This window comes from Astatotilapia calliptera, chromosome 2 (assembly GCF_964374335.1).
Source record: "Astatotilapia calliptera chromosome 2, fAstCal68.1, whole genome shotgun sequence".
Lineage (NCBI taxonomy): Eukaryota > Metazoa > Chordata > Actinopteri > Cichliformes > Cichlidae > Astatotilapia > Astatotilapia calliptera.
This window is the reverse complement of record NC_137423.1, coordinates 27,132,144-27,154,267: the sequence shown is the minus strand read 5'-3', so window position 1 is coordinate 27,154,267 and position 22,124 is coordinate 27,132,144. Positions and strand designations below refer to the sequence as shown.

The 22,124-nt window shown below is 43.0% G+C and overlaps 1 protein-coding gene across 2 annotated transcripts; it reads left to right on the top strand.

Moving 5' to 3' along the window:
- Positions 1–4,798: 4,798 nt before the first annotated feature.
- On the top strand, positions 4,799–21,856 carry kctd12b (potassium channel tetramerisation domain containing 12b). Of its 2 annotated transcripts, none has more exons than XM_080307163.1 (2): positions 4,799–6,459; positions 20,805–21,856. In XM_080307163.1, exons 1-2 carry the CDS (start codon positions 5,616–5,618, stop codon positions 21,371–21,373), a joined length of 1,413 nt encoding a protein of 470 aa, XP_080163289.1. In that variant the 5' UTR covers positions 4,799–5,615; the 3' UTR covers positions 21,374–21,856. The 2 variants fall into 2 exon arrangements, with proteins under 2 accessions (XP_080163289.1, XP_080163294.1); XM_080307168.1 differs by lacking the exon at positions 20,805–21,856 and adding an exon at positions 9,219–9,745.
- The last annotated feature ends 268 nt before the right edge of the window (positions 21,857–22,124 follow it).

The following is a 22,124-nucleotide window of genomic DNA, read 5'->3' as shown; positions in this document are numbered from 1 at the left end:
TGTGTCAGCACAGAGAAGCTGAAGAGAAACCTGAGCTCCCTTTGGCCAGGCTGCTTTATTTAGTTTTTTTTTTTTTTAACTACTACGTCGGGATCCTGCAACTTCAAGAGCCTCTTTAACTTGGCAAGTAGATCTGATACATACTGTACAAGCTGAGATGCTTCAAAGAGCGATCATAGCCTTGTTGGCTTTGTGCAAGGCTGAGACAACAGTGTGGGGAAAACTACCCGGCGCAGTTGCACAATCCTCAAACATGAGGTGAATCTGAAATAGTCTTCCCCAGCAGGATAGAACCACAGAAGCGAATTTTAGCTTGTTTTATGAACTCGTCGCCTAACAGTCTGCTTATATCTACATCATGTGTGGGTCACAAAACAGGTTTTGTGCGCTGAAATAAAAAAACAAAACTAATGGTCCTAGTGCAGTTTTATTATTACAGCAATTTACTGTTAATATAAGTGCCTGAAAGTTAGACAGACTGTAATAGTCAAATTTTTCAAAGAAGCTTTCTTGTCATAATAGAAATAAAAGGTTTAAGAGTGAGCCTATGTGCACAACAGCGAAGCCTTGAACCTAAAACAGCTACATTGAATTCACCCACCATTAATGTCATTATATTGTTGCTTTTCCCATTGTGGTGCTCCCAAAAGGGTATATTGTTTGCAAGTTGCTTGCAGATCTACCTGAAAGCAGGACTGACGAAAAGAAAAACCCCTTCACTTTGGATCAAACACCACATGCAGTCACTGGCCACTTTATTAGGTACACATTGCTTGCACTGGGTTAAATCCCCATTTACATTTAGAGTTGCCTTAATTCTTTTTGGCATGGATTCCCTAATATTTTGGTCCATACTGACACGTGTCAATGTGAATCTCCTGTTCCACCACATGCCATATGAGCTCTGTTGGATTGATTTAGTGACTGGAGGCCGTTCGACTACATTGAACTCGTTGTGTTCAAGAAACCAGTTTGAGATGATTTGAGTTTTGTGACATGGTTAACCTGCTAAAAGCAGCCATCAGATGATGGGTGCACTGTGGTCTCAAAGGGATAGACCTGGTCAGCAACAGTACTCAGGCAGGCTGTGGGATATAAATGATGTTCAGCTAGGACTGAGAGCCCAAAGTGTGCGAAAAATATCCATCACACCATTACACCACAACCTTTGATGGCAGTATGGATTCATGCTTTCATGTTGTGATGCTGCCAAATTCTGACCCTACTATCAGACCAGGGAGCGTTTTTCAAATCTTCTGTTGTCCAGTTTTGGGGAGCACATTTGATCTGTAGGTTCAGTTTCCTGTTTTTAGCTGTCAGGAGTGACACAAGCTGTGGTCTTCTACTGCTGCAACTCATCTGGTTTTATGTGTTATAGATTCATAGATGCTCTTTTGCATAACTTAGTTGTTAAGAGTGGTTATTGGAGTTACTCTTGCTCGAAGCAGTTTCGGCAGCAAACAGCAGGATAGATGCACTTATTCTTCTGCAGGTACCCCTTATTCTCCTGGTTGCTGAATGTAGTTCTTTATACATCCAACTATATCAAAGGATTATGTCTCTTTTTCTTTTTTTTCTTTTCTTTTTTTTTTTACATTTTTGAGGTCAGAATTAGGAGGATTTGGGAAGGGAAAGATCTGTAATGAATAGTGGTGAATGTTGAACCACATTCATCAAAGACATTAATATTTAAGTGAGAAGATTTCATTTGTTTTGGGAGAGAAAGGGGAAACCGCCTCATTTGAATTTTTTTTTTACTAAACTATCCACTAAAAGAGGGAAAAGGAGCGACTCAGGAACAAACTGATTCAATAAAAAAGTTTGGGAAGGTTGTGCGAGGGTGGCTGAAGGGAGTTGACTTTCCTGATTAAATATCCACTTTGATTTAATTATAGTGTTGTGTAGCTATCAGAGTGATTGCTGTCAGCCCTGAGTCATTATTCAGTGGTCTCATTATTAAGCAAACAAAAGCATCTTCAGGCTTTATGGAGTACCACAGACGATTTACTTGCTTAGCTGAACGATAACGTTTATTAATACATAAAAAATCTCTGTGACGTGTGTTGAACACATATCCCCTGTCGTGAAGGATCGATGATGCTTCTTAGTGAGGGAAATGAGGGTACGCCGCCACAACAAACACCTAAGCGAAATGGAGGCAACAGCTTGACCATTTTGGTGAAATCCACAAAATATCTCATAAATCACTCACAGGTGCGGCTGTCAGCAGAAACTGCTGAGGATGCAGAGATCAATATGCAGACAAATCCTCCCTGAGTTAACTGTTCTTTTGTCATGGCATCACATCGTCTGCCAATTCAGCACAAGGAGCCTGTTGAGTTGGGGGTTTTTTTTTTTTAATTCTGAATTCGTACTTTTTGAGCAACAGTAAGCACATTTTTCCCTTTCCCACCTAAGTACGCTTATCCTCTGCCTCACTCTCCCATGGGTGTGTGAGCCACTGCTCTGCCCATTTTAAATCAGCGGAGCATCAAACACACGCAGAGTACACCTAACAGCCTCAGACGGCCATCAGTGTTATGAGAATTGACAGACGTACACAGATAATCCAACCGTCGCAGAAGGTCAAACTAATTTATTTGATGTAGTCATTTTTGTTCCTAGTTTTCAGGATCAGTGTAGATGTCTGTTGCATAGATGTGATTGGAATGATGAAATGGGCAGTACAAGGAAGGGGGGGAAAGGTTCTGATTCATGCACAAATACTGTATTTATATTAACAGAGTCATTTTCAGTCACTGGCATGTTTCAGTAGGAGTTAGTAACTCCAAATATTTAGATGTGGTTCTGCACTGGAGCGTTTTATGTTGGATATAATTTAGTCTGGACTCCACAGGACTCTGGTGTTAGGCAGCATATTGCTGTTGCATATTTCAGTGAAGATGAACAGCAAATGGAGCCGGGACCGCTCCATCAACTCATTTCATTGGCAGACAGCACTGCCACATTACCTCCATATCCTGTGGTGGCCCACATAACAGGAGTTGTCCAATCCAGACTGTTGCGTGAGGCTGCTGCGCAGAAAGCCAGCTGGAGACCAAAGGCCCTCGGGGAAATTACTGCCAGATTGCTTGGAAAGAGGCAAAATTGGACTGCTTATTTGTCAGTGAAGGGTCTGTGTGGTGGACACAGCCGAAATTGAAAAGACAGGGAGAGAGATTAGGTAGCCTGTTGACTACACGAGTCTGTGCTACCTACTGGCGTCTTTAAACTTTGGTGATTACTCAGTAAGAAATATGTTTAAAAGCTGGGAAGTGCAATTATAATTTCAGATGACATTTTTTTTCTACGTGACTTTAATGATGATGAAGCCCCATAACAGTCTAGTCTGTGCAGTGGGATAATTTCAACATACCAGAAAGCTAAGGGTCAATTCTTTGAATGGAACATTTTCTCACTGGTTCAATAAAAGGAAAGGTTGATCTGGGCTTTTTAATATGGTGTGTTATTCTGCTAGAAGCAGCCATCAGAAGAGCGGTACACTCTGGCCACAAAGGGATGGACATCAGCAGCAATGCTCAGGCAGATTTTGGTTTTTAATTCAATTCAATTCAATTTTATTTATATAGCGCCAAATCACAACAAAAGTTGACTCAAGGCGCTTCAAAATGATGATAAATGATGCTCGGCTGGAACCAAGTGCACACAGTGGACCAGTGTGCAGGGAAACATCCCTCACACCATTACCCCACCACCACCACCAGCAGCAGCCTTAAACATTGATGCATGTCAGTATGGATTTGTATTTTCATGTTGTTTAAACCTAATTCTGACCCTTCCATCTGAGTTTGCAAAATTTGAGATTCATCAGAGCAAGCAAGTCTTCTGTTGTCCAATTCTGGTGAGCAACCTATAGCTTCAAGTTTCCTGTTCTTAACTGACAGAAGTGGCACTCAGTGTGGTGCACATGTTCTGTGTTCAGAGATGCTCTTCTGCATACGTTGGTTGCAACACTGTATGCGGAGGAGCTACTTATGGCTTTCTATCAGCTCAAAACAGTCTAGATATTCTCTCTGACATCTGGCCTCAACAAGGCATTCTCACCCAGGGAACAGCTGGATACTATCTCAGAGTTTTGAAACCTGCAAAATGCACTTGTGATATTGTATAGATGCATGCCTTTACACTATAAAATAGATGATTCAGTAAATACCACATCTATTTGTGACCATGCACTCTGTGTCTTACTTTAGTAAAACCCTGTGTGATATGGGCTGCTGGTGGGTTCTAGTTTCAGTTTCATAGCCGTGCAAGCCGCATGGTCACATCACAGTAACTCAGATCTTAGCTGAGCACAGAGAAGCTTTCCACCTTGCAGAAGAGCAACAGTGAGCCAAACTGTGCTTGTAAATCATTGTGCACAGCGAGGTTCAAATGTGCAGATTTCTGAGTGAAAAGGTATTTAGACTACAGCGCACTATCTCCAATAACAACCCTTTATATCTTTATAATCAGAATTTAAGTTGTTATCAGTGTTTAGGGAAACTGTTTCTTTTAGAGTGCTCACTAGATGTCGCTGTTATCCCACCCCTCTCGCGCAAAGTGACCACACTGATCACTGCGAGCGGTGCCAAAAATTATGGCATCAAACAATATAAGAATTTTCTAAGAAAGCGCGAGGGTTTGAATGTGACCCTGGCAAATATAAGGTTCGGGCAGTGGTGCAGTTTGGTGTTTAGATGGCTTTTAGTCAGGTCTAGCTCACTGATAAAAACCGACCCATTAATAGACCATTATAGGACAACTTGGAGTCAAATCGCACAATCATAACCGCGACTCCACTGGGAGAATCACGGAAAGGTGCTGTCGGCTTGTTCTTGGAAGACTGGGTGTTTTTGAGCTGAATCACGGCAGAGGCGCGTCACCGTAGGGCGTGGTTAAGCGTAAGAGATAAACGCCGTGTCCACCGTTACGATGCAGTTAAGTTACAGTTTGGCACGAGACGATACACCGGAGCGGAGAGTCTGAGCAGCTAACCAGCGCGCGTAAAGGGATGGAGACGAATGAGATCTTTTTAATAACTGTCATAGCCTCTCACTACATTTGGAACTTCGTCTTCTTCGCGTGGATTTTAACAACAATAGAACCTTTAGAGCCGGACTGCTATAAAACGCATTGTTGAAGTTCTGATCCTGTTTGCGCCAGGACACCCAAACGAGATTAGACGAAGAGAAGTCGTAATGAGTAGTTGTGCAAATGGTGCATTTTCTGACCAGAGAGCTGGTACGGAAAGCAGAATTTCATGCTCAAGCTACACGTCTACCTGCGCGTAAAGGACATGGACACAACGGCTCCAGTCACCGCTTCCTGAATCCCTGCGCCATGTTTTAGTAAGTAAATGAAAAAGCTGTAGTTAGATTAGAAGCAGTGTGGCAGCTTAAAGCATTTATGCGAGCTTTTTTTCTTATTTTTACGCGCTGACAAATAGTGCAGCGCTCCAATAGCACAGGACCTGAAATTTGGCAGCCAAGCAGCCCACACCATTGACCGTGAAAGGCTTGGAAACAGTTCCAGTGCTGATCCCGATTTGAACTATAACTAAAACAAGTAAAACAAAGTTGCATCTAAGTGGACGAGCGTGGCAGGAGGCGAACATGGCTTTGCCAGATAGTGGCATATCTGCAGAGGAGATACCCTTTCCAGAGATCATAGAGCTCAATGTCGGTGGGCAGGTGTACATAACCCGCTACTCTACACTCACAAGCGTGCCAGACTCTCTGCTGTGGGAGATGTTTACTCAAAAGTCAGCCAAAGGACTGGCCAGGGACACAAAGGGGCGCTTCTTTGTAGACCGTGATGGTTTCCTGTTTCGTTACATCCTGGACTACATGCGTGACCAGCAGCTGGTCCTTCCAGACCACTTCCCAGAGCGCGGTCGTTTGCAGAGAGAGGCTGAGTTCTTCAACCTGCCAGAGCTCGTCAGGCTTCTGGCACCCAAAATCAGCAAACAGAACTCCCTTGGTGATGAGGGATGTCCTAGTGACACAGAGGACTCCTCACCTGGGACTGACACCTCCCGTAACCTCGGCTCTCTGGGTGCTGCTGCTGCTGCCTGTGCCAGCCTGGTGCCCGGCGCCATGGATGGCAAACGTTCTGGGTTCATCACTATTGGCTACCGAGGCTCCTACACCTTGGGGCGCGACAGCCACACGGATGCCAAATTTCGCCGAGTGGCACGGATCATGGTGTGTGGGAAGACCTCCCTGGCTAAAGAGGTGTTTGGGGAAACGCTGAACGAGAGCCGGGACCCGGATCGCCCCCCTGAGCGCTATACATCCCGCTACTATCTCAAGTTCACCTTCCTGGAGCAGGCTTTTGACAAGCTGGCAGATGCAGGCTTTCACATGGTGGCCTGCAATTCCACAGGAACCTGTGCCTTTGCCCACGAGCAGACGGACGACAAGATCTGGACCAGCTACACTGAATATGTGTTCTACCGTGAGTGAGACTATCGGCTTTGTTTCCCGGTCCCCTCACCCTGTGTCCAAGAACCCCCCTCCCCCTCCAGCCTCCAGCCATCCTGTCTTTCTCTCTCTGATGGCTTCTGAACCAGTAGATGTACTGTAGATGTTGTGCCCTTCCATCTCTCTTTACAGCCTCCAGCTTTTATCCTGTGAACAGTACCTGGCCGCTGCTCTGACTCTTCATACCTTCTCTGCAGATCGAACCTGCAGCCTTCCCCTTCAACCCCGAATTCACCCTCCCCCCCCCCATCATCAGGCCAAGCTTTTGCCCTTGCTTAAGCCGCCGCCTCTCCATCTAGTTGTAGTCCCCAGCCCTGAACCACAGCAACCCCACAGCCTTTCCTGCAGAGACTGATACCTTCTATTCCCTTTTTGTACTCTCTATATAGTGCATATGCCTTGGTTAAAGCACAATACTGTATCCAAGAGCTAATTTTGTTGAATAAAAAACACCAGTGTGTCTATATGACTACTGAACCAGTCATAAGGGCATAAGGGAAAGGGCTTCAAAGAGTTGCCGTGATGTACAGTGCTATATTTTGCCTGCTTACTCAAGCAGATCGGACTGTCTCCTGCTCCTTTGAACTAAATTACCAAATAATTGGACATCTTATCAGCCTTGAGGGACGTGAGAAACCCCAACACATGCACACACATACACACACACACACACGCACACAAAGGAAGTGTAATCTAATTTCCTTTAGTTTTTATTAAATGTGTCCAGTACCATGTCCGTGTGGTTTGGGAACGTGCCATAGTTAATCTGTTCTGCTTTGGAGTGAATAGAAAAGAAAAGACTGCAGTGAAGTTATTTTTTCAGAAAAAGCAGATTGAAGTTGTGCGGAGGTCTCCCCCCCCAAAAAAGAAAGAAAGAAAGAAAGAAAACGGGTTGTGTGGCAAATGTTGAAAAACTATTAAAGCTCAAATATCAAGAGATCTTAGAGACAGACAATGAGAGAGGGGGGAAAAGGTGTGTGTATTGACTGTGCAGTGGAGCTTTCAGTATTTTAATCACCCACACTGATAGGGCAGAGAAGATGGAAGGTGTTGCATCAATTACATCTTAAAGATAATTATTTTCCACAGCCGGTCACATGTCAGAATGGGCTTACACATTGCTTCCTGTTATTTGCGTAAGAAGAAATCAGCAGTCATCACAGCAGATCTTTGGATGTCCCGTAATCAACAATGTTATTCTTAATAACATGAAAAAGAGGTTTTTAATCTCAATGGGATCTTCCTGGTTAAATAAAGGTTAATAAATAATACTCAGTATTAGCTGAAGCGGCTGCGTATTTGACTATAGCTCACTCCTTCTGTACCAGTGAGAAAGGGTAGGATTTGCTGTAGCCAGCCAAAGCCCAGTGTTTTCTCACCACTGTAGCAATGGCAGCTTATAGCGAGCGCGCGTAACTTTCAGTAACTCACAGCCGGCTCAAAAAGGAGCACAAGATCCAGATACAGCCTCAGGACGGGTCTGCACATCATATACCTCAGACTAACATAAACGTGGGACACTTAAATCCAACAAAGGATTCATCAGATTACAGGAAAATGCAGAAATGGCTCAAAATGAGGACAAATAAGAGGTTTCATTTAAAACTGTTCGGGGAACAGGCAGCGCAAGGCAAAGTTCACCCGTGCGGCAAGGTGTCGACTTTTTAGTGTGTCTGACAGTTGTAATAAATGTATTCTGAAATGTCTAGAAATTGCAATATTGTGTTTCAGTGTGATGAAGTGTTGTTGACATCCGAGTCAGTCTGTTAGACCCTGCTGCAGTGTGTCGCTGCAGGCATAGACAACACTGATATTAAAAGTGTTCCACCAAACGCAAATTGATTTGTCAAATAAAATATGCTTTCTTTCTATCCTGCTTGTATTTCCATTCCTAACCCCCAAAAAGGGGGGTTATTTCTTTTTTTCTTTTTTTCTTTTTGAATACCAGGGAGCACAAAGTATGATGAAAATAGCACATTCCCATTACCGCAGTTTCACATTTTAATTTTCGGTGACAATGCAAGTCAATCACAAGTAAAGCCGTTCAAATTTTCATCTCAGCGTTTCCCATCAGAGGAAATGTCCTTGGACACAAACTCTCCTCCGTATGAAATTTTCAGCCCTCAGGCACCATGTCCTCCATCCTTCCATCTGCTTTTCCACTTTTTTTTTTTACCCTCTTTTTTTCTCTTCAGCCTGGACTTGCGTGAAGCATTTGACCAAAAAATCTGAGCCAGGATAGAAACGAGGACATGCACAGATAACAGGCCTTGTCCAAGCAGATTAGAAAACCCTTATTTTGTTGCCAATAATTGACCAAATTTCTGTGTGCAGTCAAAATCTTAAAGATTGAATCTAAATTTCAGGACTCCGTAGTATTTACAACCTCCCGCAGAGCAACAGTTTATCCATTTCTGAGAGACTAGAAATCATTTTTGTGTGTCATCAATAAAAAACAACAGCAAAATACAATATAAGTACAAAGTATTTTCATTGAGGGCAAAGGTGTCATAATTTACACTCGAACAACAACCAGACTTAAGGATTATGTATGTGAGGCAGTCACGTGTCTTTTTATAAACTCTGTCTCAGAAGTTCTCTACCGAGCGATTATCTCATGCTAATTATCTTAGTATAAGACCTCTAAACCTGATCTCACTCTGGCCTTGATAAAAGCATAGCTAATGAGCTTCACAAAACTTTGTGAAAAATTTATGTTGCTCTCTAATTCAGGGAGAAAAAAAATGATCCCCCCCGCCCGCTCTGGAATGCATGACAAATCCTCAGAGACCAGGACAATACTGTGCCTGCAGTGTCTCTCCAGCCCAAATAAACACAGTCACAGGCAGCATTCCTCTGTCGCTGTCCTCCGGCGGACTACAGCAACACGGGAGTGCCAAGGTCAGTCATTAGCGCAAACATGGAGAAACATGCCTTCGTGTGAAATTTCAGGCACTGGCCTCCTTAACCTCTCCTCCTCTCGTCAGCGCAAATTCCTTGAGATTCAACAGCAGCAGCGAGATGCGTGGAAACGTTGACATTCAGACGCTGACATTCAGAGCATCCACAGACCAGACGAAATGTGCGCGCTGAAATTCAGTGGTGTTTTTTTTCTTTTTTTTTAAATGTGTCTTGTGAAACACGTGGTTGAAAAGTGTAGCATTGTCTGCTCGTGTGCTTGCAAAGGCAGCAGGTTCTCACTGTGTCGCCACAGTATGCCTATTCATATTCAGTGTCACAATAAAGATATTTTACCATGACCTTTTGCTTCTTCATGTTTTGGGGGGGGGAACGCAGCAGATTGCCAAATTTCAGCTTGTCACACAACAAATTATCAAATGAAATCAATCATTTGTTGTTGTTTCAAGCGCAGATTTTCACATTTATGAGGACTCATTTGTCACTAAAGTCGAAGGATTCGAGAATGAGTGCGAGACTGGCTTCTCTGCGTGCCTTCAGGCAGTGATTTGACCCAAGCTTTTGCTACTGTAGGCTGCTCTACATGACAACATGCTTTGGCCCTGTCTCTTTTCCCTCTCTGAGGATGATCCTTGTCTCGGAGCCAGCTGGGTCATTGCATTCTCTATTTGGAAAAAGAGGGGAAGAAGGCAGAAGAGAACAGGAACAGATGCACGTCAAAGGAAATGGGGATTGGAAAATGGGGCACAGAGAGATAGATATTTGGGAGACTGCGGGGGTATTTATTTGACAAGGATTCGGTGTTCCCATCTGATCTCTCTTCCTGTTATTTGGAGAAGGGGAGGACTGTGCTGTAAGATGCTCCTCTGCGGCCTGTCAGCTCCATCAGCACCCCCAAAGAGATTCAGTCACACTGCACCCAAGGGATACACTGCAGAATCAAGAGCACACTCAGTATAGTTGCTATCACTATCAATCTGTAGCATGAAACCAGCACAAATGGGGGGTTGTTGATCTTTACCATAAGGAAGAAACAGTATTTTTTATCATCTGTTTGTGATTCATGAACTTCACCATTAAGCTGACTAAACTTAGCCAAGATTCCTAGACTACATCTTTCTTTTTCGGGGAGAGACATATTGCATGTGTGAGAGTGACAAGACAAGGGTGAGTCAATTTCTCAGCACCTCAGATGTCTGAAAGCTGCTGTTCCTGTTCATTCTGAGCCTTCAGCTGCAGCCATGTGGCTGTACTTGTTTATGTCTCACTGCCTCGTCTGCTTTTGGATCTGTCTGCCAGGATAATTTGGCTCTTGTTGTTTTGTTCTGTTGCCTTTACGCTTGTGTGGTTTTATTTTTTTTTTTGGTTTTTTTTTGGATGACAGGTTGGACAGGCCTCCGTTTCGGGTGCGTCAGTGCGACTGAGGTCCACTCCCTCTCACACAAACATGCTGAGCGTGCAGTTGGCATCTCTAAACGCACGCTCACACGAACACGCGCGCTCGCGGGGAGAGGGAAGTTGCAACGAGAAGATGTGCAACACAATTCCCGTGCTGGGATTTTGATTCTGGGCCGTGAGGTTTTAGATCTAATCGACTGCCTTGTTTTCACTCTTCTTTGAGAACAGTTTAAAATGCATTAGCAGGCAAATAAGGCATTTACCTCCCTCCTCCTCTCTTGATGGAAATTAAAACAAAGAGAAGAACATGCTCATATAGAACAACATCATTGCTGATAATTACCTTGGAGTAGCACTGACCAACCTGGGCGGGGGGTAGCAGCGGCCTGAGGTGCACCGCTGTGTTCTCCATCAAAATGTCTGTGTGTGTGTGTTCACCCCTTGTTTGCTATTGCTGCCATGCAAGCCAACATTTAGGGAGTACAGTAACACTGGCTTGGGACTTCTTGGTCTCATTGTGTGTGTGTTGGGCTATTTATAGTGAGTCAGGCACCGAGCCAGATGTGTACCTTATTCACTTGTATCGCTCTGTCCTCCAGCTTCTCCACATGCCTGGCTTCCCCTCATTCTCAGCTCCTACAGAGAGCAGCTGTCACAAAACATTTTCACCCCGAATGACAAGGGAAGGGGGGGGGGGGACAGGAGGGACTTCATTGTGCTAGGACAGGAGATGGTCACGTCAGGGGGGAAGCCAGAGGGGGGAGTGACAACCTGGAATCACTACTGATTTACAGTGCTGTTATCTCATTACTCTCCCTGCATTGCCAGTTTGTTTTTCCCTTTGTCGGCGCAATTCTCCAACACGGAAATGATGGCTCTGTGCAGGCACTGAGCAAGAGCATGAGTGGAATGAAGAAGCACGATATAAGTTGTATAGTAAGTGAAAGTGTCAACGGGGAAATTGTAGGATAAGTGTAAGCAACAAAAAGGAAGAACTGAAGTGGCAAAGCTTGGCATATACAGTCCCACGGAGACTATAAATATGTGACGAGGCAGGAGCAATTTTAAAAGAAAAGAGGCACAATTAGGCCAAAATGGAGATGTAATAGATTGGATTGGGAAAGGCAGGGTGGAAGCTGCCTCAATCGGCATGTTAAAAGAAATGCAATGATTCTATTTTACGTAAAACTTGACAAATTAAAGGGAAGTACTTCTTGGCATTCATTCTCCAAGGGTCTGTAACTTCCCTGGAAAAAATCAACACAGTTAAATCAAAAGATATTCCCTCATTTTGTGTTTTGATGGCGCTGGTGGACAGTGCTAACACTTGGTACAAAATCTCCCGTAGGTGTTTAATTATTTTGAGCTCTGCTGACTGTGAAGCATATAATTCATATCATTTTCATTCTCATCAAAACAGTGAACCCGCATGCCCTATAGACGGGGGGAGTTGTCATTCTGGGAAAGAAGACTGCCATCATGATAGAAACTTTTAATGATAGGATAATAATGATCGCGCAGAAAAACTTTGTACAGATTTGTAATGACACGTTCCTCTCGGGGGGCAAACCACACCAGTAAAATGTCTAGTTCAGCACAATAGAGCCACCAAATGCTTTCACTCCAGAGGCCATTGCGTCAGCTGTTTCCTTGATGTGTCACCAAGAGCCACGTTGGGTAACAACTGCCATTATCGTGTCCTGTGGTTTTTTAATCAGGTACTAACAAAATGCTGATTTAACTCTAATTATTAGAGTTATTAATAATACTTATTAATGGCCCATTACTACTTATTAATGGGCCATTTTAACTCTAGTAGCCACCGCAGGTACTCCTGTACAGTTACACCTTGCTAGAAACCACTTTAAGCTGATGTGAGCTTTGGGAACCAGCCTGAACCATTGATATACAAGGCAGGACAGATCCATGCTTTCATGCCAATTACACCAAATTCCGAGACTCATCAAACCAGGCAATGTTTTTCCATGGTCCAATTTTGTTGAGCCTGTGCTTTAAGGCTGTGTTGTGCATTCAGCCATGCTCTTCTGCATACCTTAGTTATGACAAGTGGTTATGCTGTTGCTGCGCTTAACCTCAAAGCAGTCTGGCCAATCTTCTCTGGCATTTTCGCCCAGTGAAGTGCTGCTCGCTGGATATATCTCTTTAAAAGTCAACAGAGAGTAAAGAGCAATATAGAGCTGTATTATGTTTCTCTACTGATATCTCTAGAATTTGTTCTTATTCTGTAATAAATTCAGGTGTATTAACCCCACCCTTTATAAATACATTTATTATAAAGGCTATACGACAGTGTTTTTAAAGTTTTATATTGCATGTTGGTAATCGGGCTTAGTTTATCCATTTTGAGGAATAAAATGATCTATTCCAATGTTCCTATGCAAACAAATATCTCTCAACAATGAATTATTCAAATTTGTTGAATTTGATTTTCATGCCATCCATTAATGACAGAACTGGAAAAAACATGCGACTGAGCGTTTCTGTGTCTGTGCTGGTCTAAAGGAGCTCACAGTGTCTGTGAGTGCTGTCATTAGAATAGGATTCACCTTGGCCATCTGGAGACTTGGGCTCTAATCTGTCCCTCTAATTATCAGTAATCTGAACAGTCAGGATTGGTCTTAGTGCTGCAGCCCAGGATAGGGTTGGACTTTGCTGAAAGCAGGCAGGAGGAAAGAGGAAGCAGGTGGCACAGTAGCTGCAGGAGCCGAGGGGTGCCAGGATGGACTTTAGGGTGCTTAGGCAGGCTGGTTATGCCCTGTGGGAGCCAGGTAGCAGCTCAGGGTTTTGAAAGGAAAGCGAAGATAAAGAGGAGGTACTTGAGGCAGGTGAATCAGCAGACACTCAGACTGAATACGTGCAAGTATGCAGAAATAAGAAAAATGTTCTGGTCTTTTCTAAATGCAGTGAAACACCGTATCTGTTAGAAATTTAGCGCTTGTAAATTTGTTCCAAACTTTTCCCACTATTTCACCCTCTCTTTCCTCTGACCTTTACTCCCCTTTTTAAGTTTTCTTACATAGCAGCAACTCTCTGGTCTCCAGCTGTTTACATCAGGCATTTCCTCCACATTATGCAGATTGACAGATTTGTAATTGCTCTGAGACTTGTGAGCGCACTCCAGTGATTTTGACATAGGCAGTTCTGTTTATGCCCCAGCATGTAAAGTTGATGTGAAGAATAGAATATTACTATGTCTGATTACACCCCCGTATGTATTTGCTTGTCGTCAATCAGAGATAAAAAGGACAATGAAAGAGGCGACTGTAGGAGGCGACGCTCGCACTGTCATTAGGCACCATGCAGATCGTTTGACAAAACAGAGATGGAAATCTGAGCTGAATACGAGGTAATTAGATATGGAACATGCTGCAATTGGCAAAACTATGTAGCGTGCAGTTTCCTTTGAAACAGCAGGATACAGCCATATGTACATCTCCACAAAGGATAAAATGCTCCTCTCAGTCTGAGAGACATTACTATGCATTTGTGCAGCTCTGGCTCCTGCACATCATTGTGCCGTTTCCATGGAGATGATGATGTCCTCTTGTTTGCCAGTCTCTCCATCCTCAGGCCACGACACCTGTCAGCGGTCGCAGTGAATTTTAAAAAGTACCGGCAAGCTGATTGACCCGGTCGTGGCTGCTGATACGCAGCTTTGTTCTACACTCATCTACTGTTTTTAGGATTTCAATTAAATTTTTATTAATTGACCTTGTGTGAGTAGCAGATATATTTTGACGAAACATCCAAGCACAACAAAGCATTTAGGGACTTTAAAGCCAGTGCAATATGAAAGTTTTTCCTCTTTTTTTCAACAAACCAACATATCATAAACATTTGTAGGCTACTAACAGACGGTGTAAAAGATGGCTGCAGCCACTATGATGTCACCTGCTGTTAAAAAGCCTCATATTGAACATTGTCTCCATCACCATTTTGTTGTTATGAAACTAAACTTGATGAGGGTAAAACACTTCTCACTGTGAAACCAACGAAACTGCACATGTTCCAGGTTCAATATTGCAACTTGCTAATGACGTTGTTTGAGCATTCAGTTAGTGTTAGCCAAGAAGTTAGCTAATGCTTTTATAAATTATCACTAGCAAACCAACATTAGTAACCTAAATTTGGCCAGACTTGATAAAATATTTATCATATTGTATAAATTAATAAAGAAAACACTTGAAATGCTTACTATATCTTCTAGAAGATAGTTTCATATAAACATCGCAACGCTATGACATCACAACTATATTGACATGGACAGACATTATGATGATGCAGGAACAACATCAGCACAGGGATATCAGCTCTTATATAGAGTGTATATACATCTTTTTTAATTTGTAAAACAGACATAACGCTTTATTCAGCATGATCTCAATTTTTTTTCTATAAAAAGAGTAGTAGCCCCCTCCTGGCCATTAAAAAGAAAACACATTTGAGGCACACCAGCATTGGCTTAGTTTTTAGAAATGGAAACAAAGTCCATCTATCATGCTGTCTATGTACAGCATTAGCAGTCCCTTGAATATTTAACTTATAAAATTATTCAGTTCAGTGAACTTTTAGTAGCATGGAAATTTGAGGTTTAGCTTGCTAATGATTCCCTCTAGCCATTACTTCCCAGCTTTGTTATGGCAACATCTGTGCGCTTCAGCTTCAGGGCACAATTCTAGCAAAGACCTGACACGGGACCTGAGAGATCATCAGTTGATCCATCAACTGTTCATCAAAGCCTCATCAGAAATGGTCTCAGTGGCAGGGTGGCTGTCAAGAAGCCATTCTTAAAGAAGGAAAGCAGGGAGAAAAGGCTGAGCTATGCACACAGAACTATTGGCCTCCCCAGATCCCAGATTTCAGCCGCAAACATGAAGTCACACAGCAGTCTGTGAACATACTAAAGCCTTGACTTTAGTTTGATGGCGACCTTGGTGTGTTTGGAGTAAAAAGTGAACATTTCAACAAGGAAAGAATTAGCAATCATCAGCTATCGGAGAGCGTTATCAGCTAACATTAGCATGTTTGGTTAGCAAAATGTCAACAGAGCCTATATGGCACCGATACCAGTTAATCAGTTCTTACTAACATACTGATAAAAATCCCAGTATTTACCTCACCAAAGATGGAACATGGACTTCTTAGAACTGTTAACCACACAGTGAGCAATGCTATTTGTCTGATATTATTGCATTAAAATAGGCCAAAAGGCATTAACATAAACAGTAGCGGTGAAGCTAGCTAGCAACACAGCCACCTGTATCATCAGCTACCTGTCACTCAAAGTGGCCACTAATATTAAAAATTACTACTAATTAAAAAGAATCACGTCTTCTCCTGTTGTTATAAAGTGGGTAAATTAGCCATACAGACTAAAAGCATTTTTTGCACCACGATGTAAACATATTTATTTCTGCTCAAAAGCTGGGCATTTTATTATGAGAATGATTTGTTCAAGTGGCCATTTGACATTTATCATTGCCTTTTTTAACCTCTTTATAATTACACAAGTCAAAGAAAATCCTTTATTTTTATTTCAATTGACTGTTAATATCAACCCAGCTTTATTTAAGGCCCTACAAGCTGTTTCATGGCTTTATTTAGTCTCCGTGTGGGAATAAATGGTGCGCTTTGATTTGACCAAAATGAAAGATCCAGGTGACAGCATTACAAACAGCAGAGGAGACGTTTTATAAGAGAGAGGTGATAAACCTCGGCAACAGTGACACATTAGAGTTGCTAATAGCAGTAATGATGGCAACGCAGGGATGTGACACACTGAACAGATGGGAAAGGCAAAAAAGGAGGTGGGGCGGGTGATGTGTGCGAAAAAGCTCTAGCTTTTGCATATATCCCTGGAGAAGTGGCCCGGGGAAAGGGTTGAGTGCACTCTCTTGCTGTTCTTCTCCATAAGGCTTAGTGGTGGAGGAGGAAAGCACGGAGCCCTTCCCCCAGTGGATTACTCCTCTGACACTACTAAGCCCCCATACTCCCACGTTCAGGAAGCCCACAAACACATGTATTCATCATGAAGACACTGAATGCACCAAATGCACAAGCACACACAGCGGAGAACATCTTTCTACCCCGTTCCCTCCTCCCCCTACATCCTTTCTTTCCCTCCGTCTTTAGCCGTCCTCCTTTTCATGCCCAGAATAACAACACACACAAACAAACAAACGCATCTGCCCATACGCAAGCACACCTACACATGCACACACACATACGCTTATATATGCATGCCCAGGCACACACAGCTGACACTGACTTGCTCTTGCACACTAGCTTGAGCACTTTCTGTCACACACTCGCATTCAGGTATTCAGAAAGCCAAGGAGCTGGGAGAATATGCCGTGCCGCCTCCGTTTGACACAAGCAGCTTTTGCCGTTATGTAAGGCTGGTTAGCGTAATGATAAGCTCTGCTAAAGGAAACAGTGCAGGCCGTTGTGTGTCATGGTATGTCTGTGAGCATGTCTGTGTGTGTATATGTGTGTGTGTGTGTGAGCATGTGTGTGCTTGTTGCACTGAACATGTTTGAGAGTGCTTAACTGTTCATTTGCATTTTCATGCACTGTACCTGCATGCTTCACAGCCAGTGGAAACGTGAGTGATCACAGGAGTAGGTTTCATTGGTAAATGGAAGGAGACACATTAGTTGTGGGATCTCAGGGTCTTCCCCCAGGAAATTTTGAGCTCCACACACTTCGTTTCTTGCATTCTGATGGATTTTTTCACCCCTTTGCATTTTTTCTGCATCAGTTACTGGTAGACTTTTCTTGAATGGGAAATAGCAAAAGTCAGACCCCCAAGGTAACAGTCCAAGTATGCTTTTTTTTCTTATTTAATATGATCCATGTTGCATCAACACACACACTGAGATCTTGAAGTCATGTGATGGCTAACCATGTGACGTTAACTTGTATGTCATTTTGGACATGTGACAATTATGGTATGCACTGGAGCGAGGTACACACAAGAGAGAAGAGGAATGAAAGTCGATGAAAGCAAGAGAAAATACACGTGTGTGAATGAGAGGGAGACACGTGGAAATATGAGTATGCAAGGAGCAGAGCTAGTGAAGGTGGAAGAATTTAAATGCCTTGGGTCAATGACCCAAAGCCACAGACAGTGTGCTAGAGAGGTGAAGAAGAAGAAAAAGAAGAAGAAGGGCATCTTTGAGACTAGTGTTGGGGTGATGTGTGACACAAGGATAGCAACAAGAGTGAAAGAGAAGGTTTACAAGGTGGTAGTGAGACCTGCTGTGATGTATGATTTGGAGATGGTGGGACAGACAAAAAAAACAGGAGGTGGAGCTGGAGGTGGCAGAATTGAAGATGCTAAGATATTCATTGGGAGTGATCAGGATGAACTAAATTAGCAATGAGTACATCAGAGGGACTGCTTGAAGCAGTTTGGAGACAAAGTTTGAGAGGCAAGGCTGAGATGGTTTGGACATGTGCAGAGAAGTGATAGAGAATGTATTGGACAAAGTTGTTGAGTGTTGATGGTGGTGCTTCCAGGGAGGAGGAAAAGAAAAAGACCTCAGTGGAAGTTCATGGATGTTGTGAAGGTGGACATGCAGAGGATTGGTATGACAGAGGAGGATGATAAACATAGGGTCAGATGGAGGCAGATAATTGGCTTTGACAGATTATCTCATCCATCTAAAGAGAGCATCAAATAGATGAAGAAGGCAGTCAAGGTGACAAGTGGGTTTAGTGACTAAGGTCCTAATCACAAAGCCCTAGAGACCATCTGTCCATGACCACCCAGCACTGTTTATGAGAAGAAAATGTGTATTCCTCGACAGGTTGGCAAGTGGTTGCTGGAGGTTCATGGGAGTCACTAAAACCCCAGTCAAACAGACATGGAGGCTGGTAGTTGACCTCCTGGCAACCACCATCAAAACAGAAAGATGTGCATTTCTAAGCAGTTGGTAAAAACTACTTTGTAGATGCTTTAATCACTAATGATTGCTATGGTTGACCATAGTTTCCATGCAAACTTTCCTACAAACACTCACCAGCTACTCTGCGAGTGGTAATTAAACTGTGCAAAGTGAGGCAGAAACCAGAAAAGGACACGTTTGCCTTTTTTCCTTCAAAATAAAATGGTTGCAGTGCTGAGGCAACCAATTTGAGACTTGCAAATGAATGGTCTCCATTTCCAAGCAACCAAAAGGAAGGTTTTGGTGCAACATCCTCCTTGGGACCATTTTCACCCTGTGAGAGCCAGCAACCTCCAGCTACCCTTCATGGAAAAGACATTTTTCCTCTCGTGACTGGTGGTTGTATCAAATCCAATCTGGTTGAAAACTCTTGTGTGTGCACATTACGGCATGTCAGAACCCTATATCGACATTTGTGTTTGTGTTTGCCTGGATCATCGTGTTCTGAAATCCTAATACCTGTTCAAAAATTTTAAAGACCTCTTGCTGCAGAAGAAAAACATTTCCTGCTGAGTAGTATTGTAGCACAGTGTTTAGCTTGCTCCCATGTAATGTGAATGACGGGATAAATGTTTTGCTCATTCAAATGCTTCATACTGTTTAACGTCCAGCCTAAGAAAGAACATAATATTCAACAAAGTGGATCACATGACAAAACAGTTTGAGAATACATAACAAATATACAATATAGTGAGATTTAACATTACCTGTGGTCAAAATGTGAGATTAGTATAAAAGTGAAGACACATTTTTAAGCGCATTCACTTTAAGGTAGATGCAGGTGCTTTCTGCAATTTCACAAGCAAATCAGAGCGTGTGTGCCATCATGCATGCAGCAGAAATAAAAGGACAGGAAGAGGCTGATTGCTTGCTCAGTGGTTTCATTAAAAATAAATAAATAAAGAGAGGGAGAGAAATAGAAGCTGCATTTGAAAATGGTACATTGGTTTTCAAAGACCGTGAGGTACACAATGTACACACACTCTAGTTTTTCCAAGAAGTGCCATAGCAGCAGCATCCTCAGTTCTCACACAGAGATGAGATGAAAAATCATCACGCTGTGAAAAAAAAAGCTTCTTAAGCTTTTGGGCAGGAGGTTTCACGCCATCCGTTCAGCGCCAGTATTTATCTTCACAGATAAACAGTCATGCAACCAAAGGTAATTTAAAACTGAAAAAAGCAGTGAAACCGCCCTCCACTCTCCTCATCTCTCACGCTGAGCTCCATTCTCTGCTAATTACTGCCTCCATAATGCTCCTACATGCTCTTGTGCCAGCGTGTGTTTACTTTTGTACTCTTGGAGACAAAAAACTGTAACGCTGAAGACTCAGGTGTTTGTTTCTGTGCCAGCCGCACACTACTGACACACTCTGATAAAGAAGAGGGAGTAAAAAAAAGAAAGAAAGAAAGACAGGTGAAATGTAATCAAATTTTTGTGGAAAGCTTCCCAGGTGGCTGAGACCTATATGCAAACAGAGCAGACATCTGAATGTAAATGCTTGTTATTCGTATACGTTTCATTTTTATGGGAACACTTGTCGGTGAATGGTAAATGAGAAAAGCAGTACAACTCTGAAGCCTGTAAATCGAATGCATTGCTGGATGCAGAGAGTGATTAGCTTAGCTTATTTTAGCATACAGACTAGAAAGAGGAAAACAGAAAAGCCTGACTGAGTCCAAAGATTGTTACGCCTACAGGCACCTTTAAAGCTCCCTAGTTAATCTGTGTTCAAGTCAAATCCAGTACTTATATATAGTGTACATTACTTTCCTGGCAAACTCACCATGACTACAGGACTGTGGGCGGTCGTTATGCCCTCCTGTCTTTCAGGCAAGAACTAGTATTCTGGAATGCCCTCCCTATTGATTTTAAGCTAAGCTAATCAGCTGGATTTGTCTGTGTATTTACTGAACATATGTAGCCTATTGTATAGACACAGTAGCAATATTTTTATTTCACTATAAGCACGAAAAGATTTGAAATCAGCATAAATTTAGCTCATAAATATATATTTTTTTATTTTTTCTGCAGGGAGTTCATCAGATATTTCCAAGGCAATGACCTCTGACCCCCCAGCAGCGACTACCACTGAAGCAGTGACCTCTAAACCCACTGCCGCACCTACACTGTCAGCCACAGCAGAAACCAGCAGCAGTGGCCGAACCCAAAGCCTTCCTGAAACCAGCACCATCCCAACACTGGACCTCCGAAACCCGCTTCCTCCTCCCCTAACACCTCCCCCTCCTCCTCCTGCGCCAGACATCCCTGACCTTCCACTGCCATCACCCCCGGTCTTCCCCCTTCCTCTGCCTTCATCCAAACCTTCTTCATCATCCAGTCCTCCTTCTCCTCCATCGCCACCTCCCGCTGACAGCCCCCAGCGTCCTACCACGCTCAAACTAAAGACGCTTCCACGTCCCAGCGTCAGGGAGAACGGCTGCCCCCCGCCTGGGCTGGATGAGGATGAGGATGAGAGGAAAATGCTGGAGGAGGATCTGAAGAAATGCATCGAGGACTTTAAAAAGATCCGCATGCCCAAAGTTTTTCCAGATCGCAAGAGGCACTGGCAAAGGGACTTGCTAAAGAAGTACAATGCATAGAGAGCTTTGCTGTGGCATCATAAGGAGCAAACCTGACAAGGACTTTAAAACAATGGCGAGGACATGCTGCTAGCGCTTTATATTTACATCGCTTTGATTCTGACTTTGTGAAGAGTGTCAGCAAAAAACCTCTAATGTAGCTTTTGCATGTCAACAGAAGTGAACTGCTAAAGTATAGTTCTCCAGCTGAGCTTGTCTAGCAGACATGCACTACATTTGATGTGTTTACCCAGCATAGAAAACATTCACGTCCAGATTGTGAGTCATACGTATGTTTTTCCCACACAAGGTTTTTTTTTTCTTTTGGAATAGAAAAAATATTTGGACTCATTTTCTTTTCACTCAGTCAAACAATATTAATTGGAGCTTTCTGCCCTTCTCCCTGTACCATGTCTGCTGATCAAGCAACTGGAAAATGTAAGCAAAGTTTGAAATTTTAGGCGTTTGACCTTAATGATGCAAAAATAAAAGACAGAAGTGAAATCTCTGGTGCTAATCATCTAAAACGCCTCACCTCATCAATATTAACTGTCTGACTTCAAAGCCCTTCTACAGTACTCCTTTCTGCCTCTGATTCAGAAGCGTTGCAATTTCGTTCTTTTTGTGATTACATTATCTTCCAGCCCGCACTTTTGGAACAAGGGGGGATCAGAAAGAGAAAGCGGTGTACCAGGAAGGAAAGTGGGTAATTACAGGCAGCCAGAATGTGGAATAATAATGACAATAATGACTACATGAAGCAATGCACAGT